Raw genomic sequence first — 24515 nt, 5'->3', positions numbered from 1 at the left:
AAATAAATGCATATAATTGCATATTTGGAATAAAAATTATGCATATATATGCGCATATTTTGATTGAATTTAACTGCATATATTCCGCGCTTTAGTTATAATAGATAGATAGAAAGCAAGAAATTAATTTAAATTCACGCAAAATTTTTTAAAAAGCGTTCATTTTTTCTTCCTCTGCTTACTACTGGCCGAATGGAATGGTTTAGTTCAGTTTTCAAAATTAAAAACTCGGATAACTTTGATGAAGAAAGATGTGCAAATAAACGATTTTTAAATTTCGCTTGGAATGTTACTTCTACATTTCCAAGAAAACTAAGAGAATAACGAATAGATTTGATTCAAAATGGGCAATCAAAAATTTAAATATTTTTTTATTAATTATTAACACCTACTTCTGAAAATGCAAAAAAATGTTTTTTACATTAAATATTCGTATGAAATACATAGAAAAACAACACATTCACTGCAAGATACTGTCGTAGCAAAGTCGCGTAGCCGTCGTAGCAGTGTAATATCTTTTTTTGTATTATTCAATTTCATTTTATTAACTTTATATTTTAATCGGACATATTTAAACAGAGATTTGAGCGAACGATTACTGAGATTGTTTGTTCAGTCAACGGAAATAGATACTATTTTTCGCCATTATATCAAGAAACATCATTTAAAGTTGTTAGTAAAGGTATTATCTAGATGGTGAGCGTATTATTAACTTCAAGTTCAAGGGCCTGATAAACTATAAAATTGCCTCAATTTTATTCCTTAATTTTATTTTCAGTTTCTATTTATTTTTGTACTAATATTTTGTTTAAGTTGCATATATTTTTAAAAATTCAGAAAAATTTGGGAAAACCCACGTGCAGTTGGGAAACATTAATTGATAAGCTAAATAAGCAAAAACAATTAATTTCTTGAAAAAAATCAACTCTCAAGAAAACCAGGCCATGGATGTAGATACAAATACAACAATGGCAAAACACTTCATTTATCAAGTCACTTTGCGTCTACAAAGTCAGTTCAAATTTCTGACAGCTTATGTCTGATTGTTGTTTTTCTTTCATATTTGTTGTATTGTTTTTATGTTAATTATTTGGAATTAATTTGAGAGAATTGCTGATCGGAATTATGAATTTATGCCAAATACAGCCACGTGTTTTAGGCCGAATTTTCACAACCTGCAACTAGATATGATCAATGGCTCAACTATGTGACAATTAATCTAAACAGGATATTGTTTATTGTAGGTAATTAAAACAGTATGTGCATATTTTATGTGCCCAGATCAATATTCTAGAGTCTCTTTTAAAAGTTGTTTTGGAAGAGTTTTACTGTGCAATCTCAAAAATGACTGATTACGATAAGAAGTTTGAGGAGGATCTGGAGAGAGCACAAGCTCTCAGTTTAGAATCTTTGGCTTTAGAGCAATTTAGAAAGAAGAAACTACAGGAGTTGAGCAAAAGCTCCAGCAATGGCCAGAGCAAAAAGGCACCAACAGGTAATTAGACCATAACATGAAATATATGTATCAAACACTAAAACATTCTTCCTGTTTTTTCCACTCCTTAACATAAGTACTCAGTATAAGTTTTCTTTTAGTTACTCGTGCTGCCTCAATGACTGAAACTGATTCACATTTTAAATACGAGAGACAATGGAGCAAATCCAGGCCAAGACCTGGCACATCGGTAGGCTCAACATCAAGTGCTCTAATAGCTCCTCCACCAGCTGCACAAAAGCCCCAAAAGAAAAACAGTAGTGCTAGTGAAAGTGAGGATTTGATATCGTTTGCTAGCCCACCAGCTAGCACGACAGATATTATTGAATTTTGCAATCAGCAGAGGTCAGTTATCAATCATGTGGCCAATCACTAATCATAGTTTACAAATCAGTAGATAGTAGCGATTAGCAGTTTGATCCCCCTAAATATGGAATTCATTTGATCATAAGAAACACCTTAGTTTTCCCAAAGATAGTAAATAGTTGTTAGAAAGATGCGTCGGCAAACGATTCCTTTACGAGCTTTTTTAGAGACATTTTAAAGTACATCTATATGTGCTTAAGTTCTAAATTGGTTTACAGTGCTTTTTTAGTCAGCTTTTCAAATAAAATCAGGTTCATTTCCTGTCTGCTGTAAGCTTATTGTTCAATTTTGTTTCTTTTGCATGTGTCTTGGTTACCCGAAATTGTTAACAGATGTTAAAACAATGCAATACAATATGAACATTTTCAAATTCAATAGATGATTTCAAAGTTAGGAATGTGTTCAAGGAATAAAGGCGTTTGAAGTTTGGGGTATACAGGGTGTTCCGTAAGCTCATGATCAAAAGGGTACTGCGATATTATTTGGACCAAAAGAAGACGATCTGACCTAACTTTTATTAACAAAAAATGTCTGGCTCATCTGCTATTGATGGTCAAAGTTCTTCAAAAAATTTATCTTTTTCGAAATATCGGGAGAATGGTACGATCTATTTTAGTGAAACTCGTGGTACAAAAACTACCAGAACTTTTTAGTTGGAGAATGAAATCAACTCATTTTTTTTAGGTTGATGCACTAACCATTTGTTCACAATTTTGTGCTCTTTGTAAAATCTTGTAGCATTTTTATGCTTTCACGCTTTCATTTTTATGCTGGCATTATTTTCTTGTTTTTGTCAGATCGTTTTCTGGACTTTTATTGGTGAAGGTTTACATTACTTATCAGTTTCTAAAAGGTGTGTTATATTTACTTATAACACCTGGACATTTTGGGGGGTGATTGTAGACTGAAATGATTAAAAAGTTCTAGTAAACATTTTAGATAAACACATAAAGAAATGTGCTTCTTAAAAGAACCGCAACCCCTTGCGGAAAAGGAGAGAAAAGAAATAGTACTGAAGGTGCTTTGCAAACGATTCGCTCTAAAGTTAATAATAACTGTATATTTTAGTCAGAGGCGTCTCATTCAGGGGGTTTCTTTACAGCTCTCTCTATACACGTTTTTTTGCAGAAAACAATGCAAATTAATTAGATAGACAGACATTTTTTTTAAGATTGTGGCATTCATCTATGCTTAATTATGATAAAGCTAATCAGCGGCAAGATAAGAAGCCATTACCTGAGAATATCGCTTATGATGCCGATGATTTCATTTCAGTTACAATACCAACAAGCAAGTAGTTAGTGTGAGCGCGCCCGCCGCGATCCAGCAGTCCGCCTCCCAAATGCATCCATACTGGCAGCACCATTCCCATATGGGTCCGCCCAGGTACCCGCCAATGCCTGGATATCCGGATCCAAACGGTTACCCGCCGGCGCCGCATTATGGCTATCCGCCTTCCGGTCCCGCGTATTACCCTCCGGGAAATATGGGATACTATCCGCCGCCTCCTCCAATGATGCATGCGAACATTTATCCTAAATTGCCTATGCAAATGGGGCACGTGCCGCCTTTGGGGTTTAATACAGGTATGCCCGGAAGTTATCCGGATAATAATATGCCACCTCCACCTCCAGGTATCCGAGGTTTTGGTCCAGAGGTAAGTTTCTCAATTTTTCACATTTTGTTAGTAAATTGCGTATTTATTGGTTGGTGTCGTACTAGTATTGCACCGAACGCTGGCAGATAACACCAATTATTTGTAGATAAGGAATTATTTATTTATTAATATGATTTTGATGTTTTTTAAAGCGATAGCTTACAAATAAACACGTTAAACAGACGATTCGATTCTTCTTCAGTCTCGTCTTCTTGTTAAATAGTCTCACAGATAGTTGCCAGAACTGACAAAATTAAATGGAAAATTTCAGATAAACATGTGCCGGCAAACGTTCTGTTTTCCAGATACAGTGTTGAAATTGGTATTTTTATCGATTTTTTCCGATCCAACTCCCGCATTTTTTTAGACGTCGAAATTAAGTCATCGTTCATTGCGTTGAATAAACTTTAAACTTTTTTGTTGGGTGCCAATGAGGACTCACGATTTTTTAATAGTTCTTGGTTCTAATGGGAACATTTCCTGTCTTTTGCATTTTTTTCGCAACTGCCACTGTTTTCGAGTTATTTACAATAGAATTAATGCATGCGGAATTTCAAGCTTTAAAGCGATGGCTGCAGGGTGTCGCTTACCGCAAACTTAATAAGTGGTAATATTAACAATGAGGAATTAATCTCACTAGATAATCTTAAATCTGAGGGAAATGTCTCAGAAGCTGCAACAGTTAGGACGGGAAGCAAAATAAAATTTAATCACCCTGTATATCGGAAGCGAAGCAATTGCGGACGAATTATTACATCATTCTTAGGGTGGCTTTTTCTTTAATTACATTTAGATTACTTCCTCTGTTTATTAATTTCGCTAAATATGGTGAAACTGAAATCAACCTTTTTTGAGTTCATTTTAGTAACATTTTATTTGAGCGCTCGAAGCGATTTGGATTCAATTTTAAATTAAAAAATTAAAAATAGGAGACTAAACGTTTCTCTAATCTTCTGCAAGGCAGCCACCGACTTGCCAGACACCATGTGTATATATTTATATTTTCATTGTAAAAAAAATGCTTCCATATTACACTGGAAAACTGTTTGTTCTTATAAACATATAGATTTTTGTCTTGTTTGCTTTAATGCTACTTCCAAAGCAAATACTTTTCAACCCGAATTCCTTGAAGTGAAAGTTTGAAGAACTCAAACGGGCAAATATTAATTAAATAGTCTCAATGCGTTTTAATGCCTATTTAATGCGCTGAAACCATCTATTCGTAATGTTTAGCCTTAGTCTCAGTTAGTTATCGTGTAATCTTGTTATTTTCGCCACTCGCTCATAGATGATTGACAATATTTTCAATAATAAATCCGATAACAATAATCATTTTTTTACGTGAAAGTGAAAAAGAGTGAGTCGATTGAAACAGCAATTGTTTACTAACTATTTGTGATGTTTTACAAAGTAATTTGATGCTAAAGTGGGTTGCAATTTGCAAAAATGGCTGATGTATTCCTAGCCCCCCAACTAACTGAGAATTTTTATTAAAAATATTTAGCGTTATTTTCATTTTGTGTTGACTAATTGAGTGCAGACGACGACTAGAAGAAAATGTGCATTCTCAATTGCGTCCCCGATGATTAAGGTTTGAAGAATCTGCAAAAACTTACACATTTGATTGAGAATGCAGATTTTATTCGGCTGGTTCACCCTCTCCTTTAAAGTTGTTTCTAATATATTTCAGTACTGCTCTGAATGTGTTACTTAATTTTTTAAACCAATTATTACATTGCGTTAGAATCGTTTTGTTAATTCAATCTTAGGTGTTTATGTTAAACGTAATACTTTGAGTGTTGCACAGACCTGGGACTTGCACCACCCTATTAACCTTGCGCATTTTTTACTTCTACTGTGCTGCTTAGCTTGATGTTAATGTACTTGAAAATCAGTTTCATACCACAAATTCGGGCATGTTATTTTAACATGCCCCGGATGTATGAAACGAGAAATTTCCAAACTAATCTTAGCAATGTTACGAGTGGTTTTGCGTTTTTCTTTTAGCCTCCGCCCGCTTTACCACCTAAAAATCAAAAACGAACGCCGCCTCCTCACTCCACTTTACCTCCGAAATCGTCTACGGCATATTCGCAAGTAACATCCGGCTCGACGGTAGCGTCGAAAAGTGCCGTAAAACGTGAGAAAAGTAAAACGAGTGAGAGTAACTCAAACAATCTTATCGATTTGGCTCAAATAGATGATAGAAATAGCGTTAGAGTGAGCATTTTACAGGAATTTGATCCTATTTTATCTGATTCACAGAGTTGTTATGGGAGCTATTATGGAAGAACCATGAGTCCAGAATATTATGGTGAGTTTTCACATTTTTATGCTACTTTGAATGGACGGATTTGTATTATTAAGATCAATTGGCTCTTGGTTTTATTGAAATTAAGCCACTCTTAACTAGGAGATTTCCTAGTAGGATTTTTTGAATGTTTTTAGGAGATGACACTCTCTCTGTTTGTGATAGCGTGTACGATGAGTACTACGATTATGATTTTATTTACTCTGGATCGGGAAATAATAGCGTATCAGGACATACGACAGTATCAGAGCCGCTCTATGCCTCATTGAATGTTAGTCTGAGCAAGTTGATCGCGGAAAGTAGCCCGCATTCGCCCAGTCCTCCTATACCGCCAAGAATGCGCATTAGCACTATCGATAGGAACTTGTCGAAGAAAATGAAGGTAGGCAAAAGCGAATTTTATTTAGAATCCCAATGTTCTTTTTCTAAATGAATTGTTTTCATCATTATCGCACGTTGAACACAACTTTGGTTGATCAACAAAATTGGTGATTTGCTTTCCATCCCCAGCGTCTCATCTGGTTTAACTTCTTTGACTGAATAATATAATAACGTTGCTTTCAGCCGAACCTTCTGAATGATGTGGTTGAAAACGATGAAAAAGCATTAGCGAGGGATCCCGATTTAAAGGCATTCTACGGTATGGTGTACCGAGTCAGGAATAGTTACAAATACAACGACCCAGACACGAACATGGGCCTGGTCATAAGTCCTTTGGTGAATTACAAGTACCATGAAGGGCTGAGTATTAAGCTGAGGGTGCATCCGGATTTTGAGGGCGCGGACTTTAACAAGCCAGTTACGTTTACCTGTGATGTTACAACTAGTATTGAGCATGTAACTATGCAGTTGGTGTGCAATCTTGAGGCGCCGCCCCATCAGAATTATACCCTTAAAGTGTGCGGGTTTAATGAATATCTTGTGCCTACCACGTTGCTCTGCGACTATGAGTATGTGCATAATTGCATTAAGCTGGACGAAGATGTAGTTTTGGTGCTCATTCCAGACTCGATGAGAGATAAGTCATTTGCTAGAACTGTAAGTGGAAATTCTACCGCCTTGATCTCAATTCACCGATTTCGAATTCGCTTTTAGGTTCAAGATGATTACGCAGACAAGGAAGTTACTTTCGAAAAAATCGTTCCTAGTGAAACAGTTTCTCACATTACATTCGACAGTCTTAAGATATTGCTGGGTGAGTTGAACATAAGCGATTAAATCGACTCTAATGGCATTTAATATTTTTGCAGAAACCGTCGAAAGCGAAATTAATAAATTGGAAGAACAAGCTTTGGAGCTGGAAACGACCAATAATTTGGAGGCCGCTTCTATACTGCAACCTTCCAAAGTTCTACAGTCGGTTAAATACATCGTCAATTTGATGAGCGATTTGTGTACTTTGGATATAATGCAGACTGTCGAAGCTTTAATTGAGTCCTGCAGGGATCCCAGTTCAATTGCTGTACGAAACAGTGGTTTTATTATGAGATCTAATCGTAATTAACATTTGCGCCTTTATAGGGTAGTTTTTCGGAAACGGTGCGAAGCAATTGCAACAAAGTGAGATTAGCGATTCAGAATCTCATTGATATGTACTGCCAAACGTTCTCAGTTAATTTTGAAGTTATTTCCACACCTTCTGAACGTAAGTAAACGGTTCTAATCAGAATTTGGGTACTTGAACAGCAGTGGTTTCTTTACAGCTTCACGAAGCGTTTGCGACGTTTTGGATTCGGTTATAGTCAGAATTTGCGCGATTTACCGACCGAGTCCCAAGTGGGAACACGAATCATATTATATTTCTGGCCAAATTTACCACGGAACAAGGAAGATTAGCAAGCCAATTTTTACGCAAGCCTGTGGCAAGACTGAAAGGGATAAAATGTGGCCTTCTAGAATTGTTTTTGATAGTTGGTAAGAATTCGGAATTGACTACTGTTAGTTGATAAGTGAACATGATTTCCCGCAACATAATGATCATAAATAATCAATTGCGCATTTGAAGTTAATCACACACTGCTTTAGGTTGGAATTCGAAGACGTTCCTATTAGCAATTTAGCTAGAGAATCCAGATTGGTTTTGCAAGTATTCGGCAGAACATTGGATACCACAGAGACTGAAGAATCTAAAAACTCAAATATGCCACTTTACAAAGAGGAGGAGATCGGTTGGGCTGCAGTTCAGTTTTTCGATTATGAAGGGTATGAAACGATCAATTTTATCCAAATACCTGATTTATTGTCCTAATTTGCCTCCTCTGGAATCTGTTCTGTAAATTATTTAAAAAATGAACACTATAACATTGCATTTTAGGCTTATGATACAAGGCAGTGCTCTTTTATCCGTTTGGCCTCGAGAATCCAATCATATCAACGATCACATTTACGGGCCAGCCCCTGCTATGGGATCTCATCCTTTAAACGATCATGCAATGATTGGTGAGCAAACAAGATCCATAAAATAATATGTGCGATTTAGACCTGATTTTATTTCTAATTAATTCCAATGTTGGTTAAATGTATTTTAGGCATTGAAGTGGTGTCCCCATCGAAAGTGGTATTTCCCAAAGTGGAAAAGAATTTACAAACAACTCTAACACAAGGAGATTTTTTCAGTTTAGATAAGGAAACGCAAGAATTACTTACAGATGCCTGCGAACAAGACATGTTATTCAAGCTGCCAGCCGATGTTAGGTGAGTATTTTTTCCAGTAAGCAAGAAGCAAAGAATATATTTTGAAATGATTTCTAGGGAAATTTTGTGGGAAAAGCGGCATTATCTAAATCATATCCCCCAGGCATTGCCAAAGGTTCTGCTGGCTGCTCACAGTTGGGCTTTCACAAACGTGCCTGATCTGCATGGAATGTTACATTCCTGGGAAAAATTGGAACCGAAACAAGCTTTGGAGCTGCTGCTGCCTGTGTAAGTGCATACTATTTATTAAAATTAAAACTGATTAATTGTTGTTTTATAGTTACCCTGACATCGAAGTGAGAAAAATGTCCGTAAAATGGCTGGTGCACTTTTCAAACGACGAGCTAGTCGACTATCTTCCGCAACTTATCGTTGCCTTGCGACATGAAACCTATGAAAATTCAGCTCTGTCCGAATTCATGTTACACCGGGCCCTTCGATCGCCCAGGTTTGCTCATTATCTGTTCTGGTTGCTCAGTCACAATTTACCCGGATCTATACCTCAGGTAAGGATGCCTACGGTTATATTATTTACAAAAAGTCGAACCTGCAAAAGCTGCATACAGTTCCAAGTATATTAATAATGATGCCGTCTGTATTATCCAGAAACACCGTACTTGGGACTTAGATATTTTCATTGGATACAATCAGGTCAGATAATCCTCTTCCAGTTTGGGGTAGATTTGGTGCAAGTCAATGCATTTTGCCTTTAGAATTTTGAAGTTTTCCGGTTAGAAACGTTGCAGTAACGTAGTTTTTAATTGTTGAAATAAACGAACCTCTGTTAGTCTAGTAACATTGACTTTTCTTATAGTTTCCATAGGATAAAAGATTTAAGTTTTGTTTTTGGTAACGCTCATTGATTTATTGCGATTACTTTTTCGAGTAATTTGCACTGTTTCTAGTCACAGGCATGAGTTTGTAGGGGAATGAATTAGTTTTGAGAAGTTTACCACCAATCTTATTTTTCCTTAGTCGAGTTGGAATGTAAAACTCGTAATAAAAATGTTACTTCTAATAAATCCTTAGCAAACGTAAAAAAAATTCAAAATTAATTTTTATTTCAGAACACAAATGTAGATCTAAAAGAGAATAAAAACGACTTGAACGACTCGAGTATCAGCGAAGTGAGGCATCATCGGCGAATGAAGTTACTGCTCAGAGCCTTACTGGCGATTTGCGGTGAATCTTTGAGGAAATGCTTTATGTCCCAGCAACTACTGGTTAAGGTACAAATTTCAGACACTTAATCTTCTAAGTTTCCAAACCCCGATTTTTTCAGCAATTGAACGATGCAGCTGACAACCTGAAAAAAGCCAAAGACTCACAGAAATTAGTTCATCTGCATCGCGACTTGGATGCAATTAATAATTACCTGAACGACAATCCAACTAGTTTGCCTCTTTCGCCCACCCTGAAAGTCAATGCAATCGATGTTAAAGGCGAGTGATCGATAGCAATTTTAATTATTAAAATTGACCAAATGTATGCATGGTTTAATTGTTCTTATTTCTACACAGCAAGTGCGTATTTCGCCTCAAATACTTTACCGCTTAAGATCAACTTTGTGGTGGAAGACAGCTCAGTGTACTACGCAATCTATAAAGTAGGAGATGATCTGCAGCAAGATGTTCTGACTCTGCAGATGATTCGCTTAATGGACCGGCTTTGGTTGCATCAAGGAATAGATCTGAAAATGGTCACGTTCAATTGCATTCCCACTTCAAAAAGAAAAGGTACCCATGATTTTCGCGAGTGTGGTTTGAGAAAAAGTTATCAAAAGCTCAAAGTTCAAAAGTAGCGCACCCTTAAGAGGTCTAAAATTATTGGTGCTAGAAAACGACCCTACGAAACTCTTCCGGTTGCAATTGATGGAACCGAACTAATGGACGTAGAACACTATTCTTATACATTTTCTACTTATTAACGTCTATTCACTCATTCAACGTGTGTTTAGGAATGATAGAAATGGTGACAAAGTCAGAGACGCTGAGAAAAATCCAAACGGAACATGGATTGACGGGTTCTTTTAAGGATAAGCCCATTGCAGAATGGCTGGCTAAACACAATCCTACAGAACTGGAATACACCAGTGCAGTCCAAAACTTTACAGGTAGAAGATGTGATTTTTTTATTTGTAACTTCTTCATATGAGAAATTACGCTGGAAATTGGGTTTATTGATTTGTGGGCGTTTGTTTCAGCATCTTGCGCCGGGTACTGCGTTGTCACCTACATAATGGGAATTTGCGATCGACATAACGACAATATTATGTTAAAAACATCGGGCCATCTGTTTCACATTGATTTTGGAAAATTTTTGGGAGACGCCCAGATGTTTGGTAATTTCAAAAGGTAAATTCAAATATTACATGAAAATCAGAATTGTCTGTATATGGCATTTGTAATACTTACCCAACTACTTAATGTTTTATTTTGTTTCTCAGGGATCGGGCTCCATTCGTCCTGACCTCCGATATGGCGTACGTTATAAACGGTGGCGATCGACCCACTGAGAAATTTCATCAGTTTGTCGATTTGTGCTGTCAAGCTTTTAACATCATCAGGAACAACCGAAACTTGTTCCTATTTTTGGTTGGTAAAACTCTTCAATATTTTTCAGGCTCCTAATCATTTATTATTTCGGATAAAATTACACAATTAAATGAAATTTGTGTTTTTTTTTTTCAGATGACATCCTCAGGTATATGTAGCATTACTCCCGAGTCCGTCGGTTACATGCACAGGGCGTTGTTGCCGGAAATGTCCAATCCGGAAGCTTCCGCCCACTTTACCAGACTGATCGAAGAATCTCTTCAAACCAAATTTACCCAATTCAACTTCTTTTTGCATAATCTCGCTCAAAATTTGTCCCAGTTGAAGTTCACCTCCGATAGTCAGAGCGCTTCATCGTTGTCGTTTGTGCCAAAAATTTATAGGTAAGATCCATGTGCACAATCAGCAAAAAATTGGCTTAATCATACATATTTTTTTGTTAGTATGATTACTGATGGTCGGTTGACGCATGTGGAAGTAGCTGGTTACCGAAAGCGTTACGATCCCGACAAGTATTATGTGTATGTTTTGCGCGTGTACAGAGAGGATCAGAAACAACCCATGGAGATCCAAAGGACCTACAAGGAGTTTTCCGAGTTGCACCAGAAGCTTTGCTTGAACTATCCGTTGGCTAAATTACACAGGTAAGTTATTTTTTCCTATTTAGGATGTCTTTTAAAAGCAATTTTAATGCAACAGAATTAAGTAATAAACATTTTGCGAACACATTTAAAACGTTCACTCATCTCCCACGGTTTTGCGGCTAATTCTAGCAGGAAACAAAGTAATAGTTTAGCACTCCGCACTTCTGTTATTTGCTCCTTCGTGCTCGTCCAGGTTTATTCTCCTCGGCCTTTGGATTTCGGGTTCTTCATCGCCTCCAAAGAATATGCTAGCGGCTTGACTGCTTGTGCTTCCCAGAGCCCGAGAACTCTGGCTGTAACCAGTACTGTACGCATAATTGTCATTTGAAGTAGTTTGCGTTGTTTTTCCAGAGAATGATGAATATTCCATAGATGGAGCTGTTCGAATTTCTCTTTTCCTGCTGTTCACCATCACTGTAGCTCCATCGCCTGGGTCTGAAGCATTGCTTGTTTCCCGCAGTTCAAACGCAGATTTGGATTTTAAAATTGATTTAGTTGCTTCCTTGCCTTCCACATCTATTCTGTTTATGTGATTCGTTGAAGCACTGGATGACGTTGGGTTAAAGCTACTAGTTTTCCCGATCACATAAGTTTCATCTGGTGCAGGCTTCAAATTCTCGTTTGATCTGCCTATTCGCACATCTACTGAATTTCCGTTTGCTATCGTTCTAGCCTCATAAGATTTAGCTGTTTGATGTTGTTCGGACTCGTTGAGTGCATGCGCTCTTGGAGGCAAAGCAGGCACTTTTTTTGCAGATTTTTTCGCATTCGGGTTTGTTACTATCAGAGTTTCTATGGGAGGTGATGTGGATGGGCCTTGACCATTTCTATTGGGATCTAGCCGAGATGGCACAGTTTTAACTCCAGGTACTCGTTTTGGGGTTGATCTTGGTGGCAGCAAGTCTGAAAAATTGCACAGTTTTAAGCCAGTTTTATTAAAATGGATGAACTTAATGTTAGTTAAAACTTGGGGCTGTTAACCTGGGTATTTAAGCAGGTTTTAGTTGGTGGCGGTAAATTTCATAAAAAATTGTTTAGTTTTTGGAATCGACTGGTAAATCTTATCATGTGATCGGAAAGGATTTAGAATTCTGAAGTAGCAATAATTTACTTTGTCAGTAATGATTTATTCCATTTTAACTGCCTGTGTGCAATCAATCACCCTTTCATTTATTATCTGTCGTTAATATGTTCAACTTTTTAAATAAACCTCAGTAGTCTCTCTAAATGTTTTTATTTAGTTGAATAAGATGAAATAATATTGTACATAATTTGAACCCTATAAATTTGGTGTTTTTCTCTTCCTGAAATCCTCTGTTCAAAATGGCACGGTTTTTGAAATTCTGTTTACAGTTACTTTTTTAAATATAACGGTTTTATTGAGTTTAAATCCACTCTACACCCCTCTATTCATTTTTACGAACAGCCACGTTTTTGTGATCTGGTGTTTCGAACAGTTTTCACAATTAGATTAGTTTTTTTCATTACATTGTGTGAGTGTCCAATAATGACGAGTATTATTTGCAACACATTTTTATTCGCAGTTCTCGTTATTCTTGAAATATTTACGAAATACTTTTATGGACTTCTTTGCATTGATTACTTCAATTGCATATCATTATTATCATGGACAATATTATTCGTATCGGGCAACATGTTTTTCTTATATAATAATTTTATTTGGATCGCTTCTTATTATCGGCTTTCTACATACAATAAACAATGTAGGATATTGATTGTTGTCTACTGGATATGTAACAGCAAACATGTTTGCTCGCATGCATAAAATTACTTAGTACTTACATTGGGGAGGATCCTGAAACTCCGAGTATACTCTGTAACCCAAACATACTACTTCGTTTTTCTTTGCAGTTTTACTGGCGCTTTTAGCCGTTGAATCTTTACTGAATTTTGCCTTAAATCCTCCAAACAAGCCCATATTATAGCAGCAAATTCAATTATTTACTAAATATCGAGCTTGGTATCAGTATTAGATCACCGTAAGAAGAAACTTATTATCTTTCACCTGATAAAACACATTTTTGCTTTGCTCTCCTTATCTTAATTGTTTTTGGCGGTTGGATGGGTACGATTGCTTTCGGTTTGTTTTAAGTCGTAAAAACCCATTTGCTATCTAAAGCTAGGTTCGATGGTAGTGAACTTTTTTCACCTAATGAATATTGATTGCACATAGGGGATTACTGTTATCAGGTGTTTTCTTTTAAATTTTAATTACTGGGATTAAAAGTGTATATGAAGGGTCATTGTTAGATTAGAGACAATTCAAACTAGATACATTAAGCAAACTAGGTGAAAATGGCTGATCAATTTCAGTTTATCTACTGGACTGCATATGGGCAGGCAAAACATCAAGCAAGTAGCACAAAAGCGGTACCATGAGATTAGCTTGTTTATTAAGTCGCTGTTCGTTTGTGCCCAAGAAATTGCTCATTCCGATCTGGTCTACACCTTTTTCCATCCTCTGTTAAGGGACCAGAAAGAAGACGAAATATCAAAAGATATTACAGGTAAAGTTAAAGAAGTCATTGTATACCTATGCCCAGTTGTTGGATCTTCTAGAACATTTGTTGATTATTGTTATTGTTTTCTAGACAAAACTGCGAATTCGGAAAATGCTGGGCGGCTTAAAGGCCAGCTGAAGCTCTCTCTTTTGCATACTAAAGGAGTTTTCACAGTTATGGTGCATCATGCGCGAGGTTTACCAAAGTTGAACGGCCAGGAACCATCCACATATGTAAAAGTCTATCTGCAGCCCGATGCTTCCAAGAGCACGAAAAGGAAAACCAAAGTTGTTAAGAAAAATTGCCATCCAAGTTTTATGGAAATGGTAAGTCGGTGCATAAATTAAATTCTACTGGCGAAATTTCAAATGAAAAATTGGAGTGACGAAAGGTTGTCTAATTGTGAAATTTTTTGTCTAACGTCTAACTCTTTCGATTTTATTATCTTTATTAGGACTTCTAAGACTAAATCGACACTAACGCAAAGCGAAATGCACTAATAATTCTTAAAAAGTTCTAGGAGTGCGTTTTTTTCAATACATTTTGAGAAACATAATTTTTCTCTTATTATTTAGTATCTGGGGATACTCTAGATCTGTATTGCAGAATTGTTTCAAAACGAAACTTTATCATAAAGTAGATAAAGTTTCGTTTGTCGATAAAGATTGATAAAACTGTAATAATATTGTAAATTTGAACTTAGTTTTCGCAACTACATCACCAACTAATACAAATTAAGTAAATACGAATTCCAATTATAAAAAAATCGTTATCAGCTATTATCGCAATTTAAATGCTGCTAGTCATTCTATATTATGTTTATATAATTCAAAAATATAGTTTATTGCATATATCTGCAAATTTGCCACTCATCCAATGATTAAAATACATACAAAATAACTGATAGTACTGACAAAGTAGATCCAAAACTACACTTTACATTGCATTTCCCATATATGTAAAATCATATATTTTTGCTACAGATAGGTTTCAAAATAAAAAAACTTATCCATAATTTATGTATTTTTAGTTGGAATACCGAATGGCTATAGACATAATCAAGTCTAGGACATTAAAAGCGACCATTTGGAACTACGATCCGCTTCAGGAAAATGAATTTATGGGGGGCGTAGAGCTGAAACTGGCCACCTTAGATCTTGCTACTGAAATAACTGAATGGTATCCGCTGGTTAATTTGAGCAGATAGCACAGAAGTTATTACTAACCGGAGTATTAAAAAATTGTCCGCATGAAAAGTTTAGTGTATAATTGATAGTCGGAATGGAGCTTGTTCAGGGCTTAATTTCAGGTGTGATTTGACAAAACTACGTGATAATCTTTTGTGAAAAAGGAGGGAAGTTTTGGAAGTGGTGTGCAAATAATACTTTAGAATGTCGTCATAGAATTGAAGGGTTTAGACACGAATTATGATTCTTATTCAGGATATTGTTCAGGTGAAAATCTATATATAATAATATTCTTCCACTTGCAGTCTCTTAATGCATAGGCGATTCAACGCTTTGTCGTTTGCTTATTTGCGCACCATTTACTTTACTCTTACATTTATTCTTGACTGTATCAAGTGGGTGTTTCGCGTTATCGTCTTTTATATGATGGTGTATATTGAAAATGTGTAGGAAAATTTTATGGTAACTAGTCGGTTGGAATAATAGATTTTTTATATCGGAATTAATCGAATATTTATTGTTTTCCGCACAGATCAATTGCGTGATGTAAAATATTAAGTTTCATATTTAGAGTTGCGGATTAATAATTTTCAAATGCCCGCTGATTCAGACTTTTCGAGTCAAAGAATTGAACCTAATATTCACAGCATTTGTGATTGCTATATTTCAACTATCTTGAAGAAACTGCTCATATTTCGTTCTGGTATTCTTTTTAATGCGCCAAAGTTTGATTGAATTTATTTACATCAAGCTGTACTAATCGGTTAACTAATTTGTTTTTCACAGCATTGAGTCAGATTTAAAAAAACTAAACAAGTAGTTAAACTATTGGCTGGGTGTTTACATTTATTAAGGCGTATTGGAATATTTTTGCTGATATGTTATCAATACATTTTAATAATTAAATGCTGATGCTGAACTTTATAATTTCCTTTAAGAGACTGTAAGTTAACTGGCCCAGTTATTACTATTGTAAGCGGTGACTAGAGATTATTTATTGTTTTTGTAAATTATTTCCTAACTTTTCATTGCACGCGTAACAGCCGAACCGTTCATCTCGTGGATCTTAATATTGTGGTAATTCTATCATCTAATTAAATTGTTAAGTATACTATTAATACTACATCCTATTATGAAAATATATTTAATAGAAAAATTGCTTTGATTATTTATTTATCCTAGTTTCGGCGTGTCTTTCTCCTGATTCTAATCCCAAAGTATTTTTAAAACCTCGTGTGGGCTTGGAATAGTAAGTGTATAATTAGAATTAATGTATCAAGTCAACTGATTACCCCAGCGATCACATGGACAAACTTTATGGTTTTTCATGCGAACGACAAGGACGCACACTTAAAGGTGTGTTTTTGATGTGTTCTATTCAGCACGCTATTTAAGCAACCAAATGATAATAATGACTTTGAAATTCTGTTTATTCCTTGATAACCCACTGAGCAAAACATAGTGACAAAGTGCGAGTAATTTCCAATCATTTATGGTCGAACTTGCCTCTGTCTCCGAGCATCGGCGCTTTATCTGAATTAACAAACATATTTGATAAGAGTAATAGTTACAATCGTCTTGAAGTTTGGATAATTTCTAATATTCTTTAATATAACTGCACAGCAACAATGGGAATTGTTTCAAAAGGCGTTCTGGGATTAGTTTTAGCAATTATCACTTACATAGTTGTAGCGATTAATAAGGCGAGTTACATACCAGAGGTGCCGATTTATCCTGAAACATGGTGGGGCAAAGGAGATCCAGCTAAAGAAGACACTTCAATTAAACCGTTTAAAGTCGATGTTTCCAAACAAGTGAGTTGAATTAAGGAAAATTATCCTGCAAAGCTACAGAGGTTTATTTCGTGTGTAGATTTTGGATGATCTTAAAGATCGTTTAGATCGCGCGCTGCCTCTTCAACCTCCTTTGGAAGGTGTGAAACAAAACTATGGGATGAATTCGAATTTGCTACAAAAAATCGTTGACTACTGGAAAAATGACTACAACTGGTAACTCTAAAGCAGATTTTAAAATTTTATTAGAACTATGCCTCAAGTTCATTTACAGAGGAAAACAACTATTTTTGATTATGTATTTGCAAAGGTGCTACTTCCCTCAATTAACCAAAAGTAAAAATATATATTGAACACCCCCAACGATAGATTGGTTCTGAGTTTTCTGTATTAATTTAGGACTGAAAGACAATTGCTTCTAAACCAGTACCCTCATTACTCAACTAGTATACAGGGCCTGAAAATACACTTTATCCACGTGAAACCCTCGATAAGTAAAGAGTCAAATGTTAAAGTCCTTCCTTTATTGTTGGTGCATGGATGGCCCGGTTCTGTCCGGGAATTTTACGAAATAATTCCAATTTTATCCAAGCCTCAACCGGGTAAGCATGAAAAACTCCCCAATTTATATTCAAATGAGACTGCGATTTTCCCCTTGGATTTTTTAGGAAGGAAAGTGGTATTTGAGCTAATCATACCAAGCTTGCCGGGTTATGGATTCTCAGAAGCAACAAGCAAACCAGGATTATCAGCCGAACGAATCGGGCAAATTTTGAAAAATCTTATGATAAGATTGGGGCATGAAAAATTCTACGCACAGGTATAAACGCTTTGGCAGTGGCCCCATATTTTTATTTTGCAGCTTATTTATTTCTCTAGGGTGGAGATTGGGGTTCCATCATTACCTCACACATGTCGGTGTTATATCCGAATAATCTACTGGGTCTTCATTTAAATATGTGCGCTTGTATAGCAAAGTTATGCAGCTTGAAGCAATGGTTAATTGGTATGTACCCAAAAAACGTTTCACTTTTTTGTAGCCAAAATGTTACCTTTTAGGAACCATATTTCCTTCCTTGATTGCCACTGAAGAAGAGATGCCTTTCTTCGCTCCAGTGGTCACGAAAGCCGCAGAAGTTTTTCTCTTAGAAATGGGATATTTACATATTCAGTCCACTAAACCAGATACCGTAGGTTGGTATCAATTTTTTTAATTAAATGTATTAAAACATGTAAATCTGATTGGTTTCCAGGTGTTGCTCTTCGAGACAGCCCTGTTGGACTCGCTGCCTACATTCTGGAAAAGTTCACCACATGGACGAATAGAAAATGGAAAAACTTGGAAGATGGAGGTCTAACTAAGAAATTCACTCTGGATCAATTACTGGATAACGTGATGATTTACTGGGTAACTCGATCCATTACAACTTCTCAAAGACTTTACTCAGAAACCTTCAACAAAAACATGGCTGGTTATGGATTAAACGAGTAAGTTCAGCAAACAACAATAAAAATCGCTGATTTAAAACATTCGGAAATTTGCAGCATTCCTTCCAAAGTCTCCACTGGTTGTGCGAGATTTGCCAACGAAATAACCATTCATCCGGAGTCGTTGTTGAGATACAAATATCCCAAATTAATACAAGCACCGATTTATGCAGATGGTGGCCATTTCGCAGCCTCTGAAGTTCCCGAGGTGTTAGCCAAGGATATTTATGATTTTATTGAGAAAATCTTGTAGAATTTCAATAAAAGTTTTTAATTCATTGAAAGTATTTAAATAGCTATTTGGCGTGAACTCAAAGCATTTTGATAGCATTAAAATAATATAATGCGAATTTGTTGACCTCTGTGGCTTTCACGTTACATAGACATCCGATTTTCTCTGAAATTCAGTTCAATCGCACTGAATAAGCAAATGCGGTGTTATTGTACACTTTTAACATGGAAAAACACCTGAACAGTTTGAAAAACTAAAATCAGTATTTAAATGGTTCTTTTATACACACCCAAACGAATACACGCTTTGAAAATGCTACTCCATTACGTAAGTAATTTGGAGATTTTTTAAGAAATTTATTATTGAAAAATACACTTTTGTGATCTCGTTTTCTACACAAAGAAAAACAGGTTTTTAGTTCCAGAAAACAATGTATGCTCTTATCGGTATATACTATCGGTTGCTCTTTTCGCATGTTTACCGCATGAGTGCGGGCGATTCTGTTTCCTTTATGAGTTAATTTGACTGATATATTATATTTTAATTTGATGTAACTTGGAATTTTATAGATTCATTAACTGGTTTTCAGAGTTCAGTTTGGAAAACATCATACATTTGCTTCTTTTCAAAATAGTGTCTACTTTCGCGATTTAAAAATAATATCGTATTTTATACATTTAACTTATTTGGTTTGATTCAATGTAGATTTCTGCAGATTTTATTAGGAACCCGATATATTCTGGCGAAATTGGGATAATTTCTGCAGTGACTAGAAATGAAACAATGTCAATGAGAGATTTTTTAATTAAAAATGATATGTATTAAATTGCTAATCTTTTGAATCTCGCATACATTAACAAGAAAAGCTAGATAATTTTTTTTATAACTTTCTATCTACGAAAGTTGTATCCGTAAATAGAATGAGGGGGAAAGAAGGCTTAAGCGAACATATTTTCCCAAAATTATCTGTCTACACAAATGAAAAAATTGTGTAGCAATTTCCATAAAAGCTTCGTAGTTTAGTCAGAAAAGGTTTTTTTCTGGTGAACACAAGATCAGTCCTCAATAACTTCCACTTTTCGATGCTATCAGGAATAAATCCGATCCGCACTGTAGTTGCACCTCTTGATGCAAAACAGCGTCATAACGCTTGCAGCTCTTACTCAAAATGAGCGGTAATTGAGGCATTTTGGGCATGCGGTAGGAAGTAATCAATATTTATTTGTGCGCATCAGTTTCGCTGGCTAGCAAGCAGCCAAATGAAGATGACTTTTATATTCAGTCCAATTGAAAATTTGAACAAGCTTGTCTGGCACAAGATAAGGTTCACATAATACTAGTTTCACAATCATCCAATGAAATAATAGTAGTGTTATTAGAGTGCGTCTGTCTCCGGACTCAGCAGTTAACTATCCGACTAAATCAAATTTCGCTGTGCTAAACAGCAAACATCTACAGTAGCAATCTTAGTCGCCATCAGTAAAGAGCACTTACCTAACGGGATGGGGTTCATTTTAAAAGGGGTTTTGGGGCTGGTTTTGGCCACGCTTGCATATTTAGTTGTAATTTATTATAAACTCAGTTATGTACCAGAAGTTCCCGTATTCCCGGAAACATGGTGGGGCAAAGGTGAACCAGGAAAAGAAGATATCTCAATTAAACCGTTTAAAGTTGATGTTTCCAAACAGGTGAGAAGCCGCACGTTTGGCACGTTTAATGTGTGTTTGTAGGAAAAATGTGCATAATTTAAGCCTGCGATATTTCCTAGAAAAAAAATACGAATACCTAGTTCAAATATTTACAGAATCGGGCAATTTCTCATTACATTTTTGGACACGTTTTGTTAAGTACTCGCATACGCGCATAAGCGGCATTTAATTAATTTGCCTTGCATCGCGTTATTAGAATCATCTGGAATTTAATTTCTCGTTACCTACTTGGGGAAAGTACCATTTTTGTGGCCGTGATTTCGAAAACTCTGCTGCATCTTGCGGTTTTTCCTCTTCCAAAGTCCAGTAATAACAATTTTACCACATTTTGTTGCTTGCCAATTGCCAAATTGAATGTTTTTCGGTTCGTATGAAATTTTAAAATTTATTTTGCTAGTTTTTATATCGACTGGATTGTCGACGTTCTCTGTAGTAAAGTGAACATGAAAAATAAGTAGCTTTATTTCTTCATTTAATTTATTTAGAAATTGGCTTGAAAGGTGAGAAATTGGCTTGAAAGGTGCATTTTGACTCTTTTTTCAGAAAATTAAACTTATAACTCATTTTAAGATCAAAGTGATGATTAGTTGAAATGAAACGTACCTATGGTTTCAAGCACTGAAACGGAATCTATTATGGTCTCATAAAATTAAATTTTCGAAAAGAGAGAACAACGAACAGCAATTTTGTAACTATTTCACGTCTCAATGATTCTGCTTTGTTTTTTGTTTGCGCTAATTCGTTGGAATTCACGTATTCTTCAGACGATCGTATTTTCAAATAATAACAATTTTTCCTATTTCCAATAGGAAAACAAATCACGTTATTTTAGTTTAGTTCTCAATTACTAGCTTTGCCACAAGCCGTATTTTTTGAGCTGCAATAATTCCAAATATGTACAAAGTAATTTTTCCCGTTGTCGTTATACAGAGTATCCAGAACTAGGGGGTAAAAGCTTTAGAGGATAAAATAATTATTGTTTTGGCAAATCTCAGTTCTTTTTCAATTAATTGATTAAGAATTCCTTAATTTTGTTGATGAAATTTAGCTAGGAATCGAATGCTCAATATATTTTTTTTTTCGAAAATGTATACATTTATGAATTATCCTTCTCATGTACATTGGCGCACCGGAATTAGCCTGGCTGTTACGTTCAATTTCTGCCTATAGCTTTGATTGTTTTCGAGTTAATACACACAAGGTTTTGCCGAATCATTCCGGAAGCCCTAACTGAAACAACCAATTACAGATAGACAATGAAGCATTTTGCCGTTAAATATATATTATTATACATATCTATCCAAGTTAGTTGCTTCCATCGAAGGTTGTGTAATTTGCCATCGTTTTTGAAAGTATAAATAAATCCATAACAAAAGTCTGTTTGTCCGTTATCAATGATTTTTTATCATTAATTTCTGTATACTCTGTATCTAAGGACTTACTTTTAGCTGGAATTTTTAACTATAAAACTATGATATTGTCAAGTTAAGCACATGTGACTCTAATTTCAAATCACTTTGTAAATCGAGCTCAATTTAAAGAAAATGTATTTGTTTCATTAACAATTGGAGGTCATTTTTATTGTCTAATAGGTTGCTCTATCTGACTATGTGGACCCTAATTGACTCAACTTGGCTTAGTGTGTTAGGGAACTTTGCCCATATTTCCACAAACCAACAACACGAGATAAGCTCCAGAAAAAATGTCAATTACGTTAAAATTAATGGGATCAAACCAAGATCAAGTAAATCGATCAAGTCATAAAGATAGTGTTATTTGGGATGATTATGAAACGGTTACTCGTTGTTATTATTTAAATTATTTCGAAAACATCTAATGTAAATAAATTTGGGATTTATCTCGTAGATTCTGGATGATTTGAAGCAACGATTGGAAAATGCCATTCCACTGCAGCCTCCTTTGGAGGGCGTAAAACAAACTTATGGCATGAACGGCAATTTGCTCCAGAAGGTGGTGGATTATTGGAAAAATAACTACAACTGGTAGGAGTTTTGTTAAAAAAAGTCAACAAGTTTTATTGCATTTTGAACCACTTGAAGAAAATTGATTTCCAATAATATTTTAGGACGGAGAGACAGAACTTCCTAAACCAGTACCCACATTTCACCACCAGCGTTCAAGGCTTGAAAATACATTTCATTCGTGTTAAACCCCAGATAAGCAAAAACTCAGACATTAGAGTGGTGCCCTTATTGCTTGTCCACGGATGGCCGGGATCAGTTCGGGAATTTTATGAAATAATCCCCATATTGAGCAAACCTCAAAAAGGTATACACAGGGATAAAATGGATCCATTTCCACAAGCATAAAATGGAAATTTTTCAGGAAGAAAAGTGGTATTCGACTTGATTATCCCAAGTTTGCCCGGTTATGGATTCTCAGAAGCTACAAGCAAACCAGGCTTAGGACCCGAACGAATCGCGCAAATTTTCAAAAATCTCATGAAGAGATTGGGATATGATAAATTTTATGTTCAGGTACATTCAGCAATCCAGAATAAATCAACTGAATAGAATATTTCAAACAGTGGCTTCATTTTAGGGAGGAGATTGGGGATCGGTCATCACTTCGCACATGTCGGTTGTTTATCCAGAAAATGTGCTGGGTCTTCATTTAAATATGTGCGCTTGCATATCGAAATGGTGCAGTCTTAAAATAGCGCTTATAGGTACTTGGTTGTCCCTATTTTTCAAGTGCAAACAGATAATTATAGCGTTCGCTCTTTCAGTTTTTGAATTGAAAAACTCCGAAAACTAGTTTCAATTATCTAGATATCTTTTCACAACAAAAATGATTAGTAAAATGTACTATTTCCGAACATGTGATTATAAGCCCTAAATTTTAGGAGCTACATTCCCATCTCTGCTCGCCACTGAAGAAGAACTACCATTATTCGCTCCAGTTTCCGAAAAATCAGCCGAAGTTTTGCTTTTGGAAATGGGATACGCACATATTCAGTCCACTAAACCGGACACAGTTGGTTAGTTGATTATTTAGTTGATTTATTCCAAACTTATCATCCAAGCCTGTCTATTCTTGCCTCTTATCTAAAGCTCTCTCATGCCTTTCAGGCGTTGCTTTAAGAGACAGTCCCGTCGGACTCGCTGCCTACATTCTGGAAAAGTTCACCACATGGACGAACAGAGAATGGAAAAACTTGGAAGATGGAGGGCTGACTAGAAAATTCACTCTAGATCAATTGCTGGATAATGTGATGATCTACTGGGTAACTCGATCTATTACCACATCCCAAAGGCTTTACTCAGAAACGTTCAATAAGAAAATGGCTGTTTTTGGATTGGACGAGTGAGTTTCACCTCAAAACTTTTCACGCCAATATTATTATTTTCACCCTTTTTTTCTAGTATTCCTTCCAAAGTGCCGACTGCATGTGCCAGATTCGCTAATGAAATCCTTACTCATCCAGAGTCGCTAATAAGGCTGAAATACCCAAATTTAGTGCAATCTAAAATCTATCCAGATGGTGGGCATTTCGCTGCTTTCGAGCTTCCAGAGGTGTTGGCTGAAGATGTGTATAATTTTGTGGAGAAAATTTTGTAAATGTTAAATAAGTTTCAGTTTAAATTAAATATGTTCTTGTTACCCGTTTAAGGCGTTTTACAAAACACATAAAGTCCTGATAGGTTTAAGATTCCAGAACAAATCAAAATAAATGCAATTTCATTTTTGATTCCTGCAAGGTGTTTTTGGTTTTTAACGTTTTGAAAATCATTTGAAGCTTTTCCACATTGTTTACATCAATCGCAAGACAAAATGCAGAAGAATATAAAAACTTGTTTTAAACACTAAAATTTGATGGAAGAACTGAAGCCGAAATAAT

At 35.7% G+C, this 24515-nt stretch overlaps 4 protein-coding genes across 8 annotated transcripts; 3 read left to right on the top strand and 1 right to left on the bottom strand.

Annotated features, from left to right (window-relative positions):
* Window positions 1–1008: 1008 nt before the first annotated feature.
* LOC109533351 (phosphatidylinositol 4-phosphate 3-kinase C2 domain-containing subunit alpha) lies at window positions 1009–16589 on the top strand. Of its 4 annotated transcripts, none has more exons than XM_048661598.1 (27): window positions 1009–1495; window positions 1597–1840; window positions 3137–3518; window positions 5526–5832; window positions 5967–6211; window positions 6394–6867; window positions 6925–7024; window positions 7080–7291; window positions 7351–7474; window positions 7533–7743; window positions 7855–8031; window positions 8144–8268; window positions 8358–8523; window positions 8581–8751; window positions 8804–9029; window positions 9130–9174; window positions 9591–9752; window positions 9806–9965; window positions 10044–10259; window positions 10481–10636; window positions 10727–10877; window positions 10970–11117; window positions 11214–11461; window positions 11522–11722; window positions 14057–14250; window positions 14335–14570; window positions 15275–16589. In XM_048661598.1, exons 1-27 carry the CDS (start codon window positions 1345–1347, stop codon window positions 15449–15451), a joined length of 5409 nt encoding a protein of 1802 aa, XP_048517555.1. In that variant the 5' UTR covers window positions 1009–1344; the 3' UTR covers window positions 15452–16589. The 4 variants fall into 4 exon arrangements, with proteins under 4 accessions (XP_048517555.1, XP_048517556.1, XP_048517557.1 ...); XM_048661600.1 differs by having other exon boundaries at window positions 1010–1495; window positions 5784–5832; XM_048661599.1 differs by lacking the exon at window positions 9130–9174.
* On the bottom strand, window positions 11750–13805 carry LOC109533350. The gene is made up of 2 exons (XM_019898644.2): window positions 13526–13805; window positions 11750–12625 (listed from the first exon to the last, which is right to left on the bottom strand). The coding sequence occupies exons 1-2, from the start codon at window positions 13659–13661 to the stop codon at window positions 11871–11873; spliced, it is 891 nt and encodes a 296-aa protein (XP_019754203.2). The 5' UTR covers window positions 13662–13805; the 3' UTR covers window positions 11750–11870.
* Window positions 16590–16782: 193 nt separating the features above from the next.
* Window positions 16783–18990, top strand: LOC109533349 (juvenile hormone epoxide hydrolase 1). 2 transcript variants are annotated; one of them, XM_048661603.1, is made up of 8 exons: window positions 16783–17245; window positions 17304–17440; window positions 17624–17826; window positions 17893–18044; window positions 18104–18230; window positions 18284–18418; window positions 18478–18712; window positions 18770–18990. In XM_048661603.1, exons 1-8 carry the CDS (start codon window positions 17060–17062, stop codon window positions 18963–18965), a joined length of 1371 nt encoding a protein of 456 aa, XP_048517560.1. In that variant the 5' UTR covers window positions 16783–17059; the 3' UTR covers window positions 18966–18990. The 2 variants fall into 2 exon arrangements, with proteins under 2 accessions (XP_048517560.1, XP_048517559.1); XM_048661602.1 differs by having other exon boundaries at window positions 16833–17245; window positions 17624–18044.
* Window positions 18991–20183: 1193 nt separating this feature from the next.
* On the top strand, window positions 20184–24365 carry LOC109533353 (juvenile hormone epoxide hydrolase 1). The gene is made up of 8 exons (XM_019898648.2): window positions 20184–20632; window positions 22520–22656; window positions 22740–22942; window positions 23000–23151; window positions 23216–23342; window positions 23520–23654; window positions 23746–23980; window positions 24040–24365. Exons 1-8 carry the CDS (start codon window positions 20447–20449, stop codon window positions 24233–24235), a joined length of 1371 nt encoding a protein of 456 aa, XP_019754207.2. The 5' UTR covers window positions 20184–20446; the 3' UTR covers window positions 24236–24365.
* Window positions 24366–24515: the final 150 nt, after the last annotated feature.

The sequence above is a fragment of the Dendroctonus ponderosae genome, unplaced genomic scaffold (genome assembly GCF_020466585.1).
Source record: "Dendroctonus ponderosae isolate FM_Combo_2020 unplaced genomic scaffold, Dpon_F_20191213v2 Dpon_F_20191213_1, whole genome shotgun sequence".
NCBI lineage: Eukaryota > Metazoa > Arthropoda > Insecta > Coleoptera > Curculionidae > Dendroctonus > Dendroctonus ponderosae.
Note: the sequence above shows the minus strand (reverse complement) of the source record. Positions and strands in the feature narration are given on the sequence as shown.